Source organism: Balearica regulorum, chromosome 28, assembly GCF_011004875.1.
Source record: "Balearica regulorum gibbericeps isolate bBalReg1 chromosome 28, bBalReg1.pri, whole genome shotgun sequence".
Lineage (NCBI taxonomy): Eukaryota > Metazoa > Chordata > Aves > Gruiformes > Gruidae > Balearica > Balearica regulorum.
In genome coordinates, this window is record NC_046211.1 from 1531041 (window position 1) to 1533982 (window position 2942).

At 48.0% G+C, this 2942-nt stretch overlaps 1 protein-coding gene across 1 annotated transcript; it reads right to left on the bottom strand.

Annotated features, from left to right (window-relative positions):
- Positions 1-784: 784 nt before the first annotated feature.
- LOC104632454 (uncharacterized) lies at positions 785-1387 on the bottom strand. The gene has a single exon (XM_010298315.2). It carries the CDS (start codon positions 1385-1387, stop codon positions 785-787), a length of 603 nt encoding a protein of 200 aa, XP_010296617.2.
- Between the last annotated feature and the right edge of the window lie 1555 nt (positions 1388-2942).

Genomic DNA, 2942 nt, shown 5'->3' on the forward strand with positions numbered 1-2942 from the left:
GATGGATGGTATTGAAGTCCATCCATTGGTGGGTAACCACAGTGGAGAGGGTTTTACAGCAGGCAGATGGGATCAGTCTGGTGAAACCGTTGCAGCCGGAGCTGAAATCCTCATGTGTGAACTCTAATTTTGTTTTTAAGTTTGGAAGTTTCCTCGTGAGGATTTTAATGACTTTTAACATCTCATTGTAATGTTGGTGATATTTTTGGGGGTAAAAAAGAAGGAACCAAGTGTCAACTAATTTTTTTCAACTTTATTCATGAATACACAGGGAGAAAATAAAATTGCAGGAGTCCTTGATGATCCTGCCATCACAGTGTGTACTTTTTTTCCAGTAGAGTCCTGTCTCTGTTTTCAAACAACCTTGAAATCACAGTCCCATGGGAGAACCTGAATCCAAGGCAGATGGTTTCCCTGTCCGTGCTCAGGCTCTTTCCATCTGGTTTCTCCATCCCCAGGCTGCTGAACTTCTCAGAAGAGGGTAGAAATGGCTGCTCTACCTTGAGGAAGAGCAAAGTGGGGTTTGGATGGTTAAAGCCTATTCCCTGGTAGGGGAGGACCCTGGGAATTTAAAGTGTCAGTGCTGGGGCCAGGCAGGGGACTGCAGACCCTGAATGCAGTGTGCAAAGAGCCGCAACGAGCCGTCAGCCACGGTGGCGTTGCATCGCGCTGAAAGCAGAGGTGGGAGCATCGGCGGTTTGGGTAAGGAGCGAAGCATCCCCCGTGCTGAGCAGAGTGTGGGCACGTGTCAGGGACGGGTCTCAGTGCCTCGCTGGCCCTGTGCTCATTTCTTCTGCAGGCAGGGTGGCAAGAGAACGACCTGCTTTTGCTGGTGCTGGCTGGGATGCAACGGCAGGGGCACAGCGACCGGGCAGCAGTGCTGGACGGGTGGGCGGCAGCATGGGATGCAGGGGCAGTGATGCTGCAGCGGCCGGGGATGCAGTATCACGGGGGGACAGGCATCCTCCACGGGACACTGCTCCACTCGCCTCCGGGGCTTGCAGCAATCCGGCTGCTCGCAGTGCAGGGGTGGGCGGTACTGCTGCAGTGGCCGGCGATGGATTTTCACGGGTGGAGGGCAGACGGGCTGCACATGGCTCACCTCCACCCGCCGCCGGGGCTTGCCGAAATTGCAGCTTTGCTGTGGCGGGCAGCAGCTCAGGGGTGGGCATGGCTCCAAGGGCTGGCAGCCTTGCGGCTCACTCTGGCAGGACCCCTCAATGTCGCGGCTGATGCTGCCGGGGTCGTGGCAAGGTGGTAGGTCCATGGCACCCACAGGACTTTCGTGGCAGCACCCCGTGGAACCGTGCCATGTCCAGCCCTTCTCGCCACAGACCGAGCCATCGTGGCACAAGTCCTGATCGCTGTTGCCTTTACAGAAGTGCATCCTGTGGCAGAGATGGCCAAACGCTGGGGGATGGACAGTCTGGGAAAAAGAAAAAAACCCCACTGACTTCTTTTTTTTTTGCTGTTTCTATGGAAAAAAAAAAAAGAGGAATCCAAGACAGCTGAGAGAATCCAACTCACCCTGCAACCCGGTGACGGACAGGCTGAGCAGAGAGTCCAAGTTCTGAGGACAGTGCTGGGGCTAAAAGCTTTTATATGCAGCCAAGCTCTCTTGGACATGAGGCATGCCATGGGAATTAATAGCTGAGGAGTGAGTGTCACTTTTGTATGTATATTTTTTCTGGCACTTGCTATAGGATTAATCAGCTGCAATTAGCATCTCCCTTGATGTAATGTCAGCTTAGCTCTTTGCATATGCAGTGGCAATTATCTAATTTGTTCTCCCATTGGTTGTGTTCAAATACGCTGTTACCTAATGTTAGTCAGATGGGATCCTGGGATAAGGATACCTGGAATACCGTGATGCTGAGTGATGTGCCCGAAAGGAGTCTCTCGTGGCAGTGGGAAAACCACAAAAAGGACCGGGAGTCTTGGTGTCCAGTCCCATGTCCAGGCACCCAACGGCTCGTGCCTTGAAACAGGGTGTTGGAGTAGAGGTATGCAAATGGCAATGTTTTCTTTTTTCTTCACAGAGCTGAAGAAAACAGAGAAAAATCTATCACTGAAAACAAGCAAGCTTCCTGCCAAAATAAAGAGCAATTTTTTAAAAAAAGAAAAAATTGGAAAACCAGTGAAATTCTGTTTTCAGTAAGAACTGATGGATTTTTCAACTCTATTTCATCTTAACACCACCCTGACCAACCCTAAACCAGGAATTGTGGTGATCGTGGTGTGCTTCACGGAGCTGGGTTTTTCCCCCAAACTGCTCTCTGGGTGTTTTACCCACAGCTGGAAATCCAGCCTGATGCTCAACAGAGATTAAATGATTTTATTGGGTTTCCATGCCCAGCTCCACACTTTTTGTGCAACGGTACCATGGTCTGCAGCTGGAAGTGCCCTGTGATGGAACAGGGGCCACACTCAGTTATCATTTCTACTTGAATCTAATAAGAAATGGGAAAATCTCTTTTTATTATGCTAACTTTGTGAAACTGTAATTTTATTTTGTAAAGCCAGACTCCAAGTGGGCTTTTGTTTATTATGTATAAAAAATTCTGAATTCTGGATTAGCAAGATTCAGAAAAAACATCATTTAAAACTTATATTTTAATGCTTCTGTTCATTAAAAACAGACATCAGGTTTTAATTAACTTTTTCCTGATACGATGACCTTTCTTCATGGACTGCACTGAAGTTGCAGAAGGCATCTAAAAGCGTGTGGAGAGTACAGTTAGTTCTTTAAAAATTGCAATTTCTGCCAAACCAACCCATCTTCTGACATTGAGAATGTTATCAGTCAGTAGGGATTTTTTCTTTCTTTCATAAACTTCCATCTGAAAAATCTTTGGGTTTTGATTTGTTAGTAGAAAGTTGAAATTTCCTGTGAGAAAACACAAGAGGTTTTCCAGCTGGCTTTTCGGATGGGGCTGCAGGTT

Bases quoted from the DNA above. Each gene is read 5' to 3' on its own strand.
- LOC104632454 (XM_010298315.2), bottom strand. From the start codon at position 1,387: ATGCACTTCTGTAAAGGCAACAGCGATCAGGACTTGTGCCACGATGGC.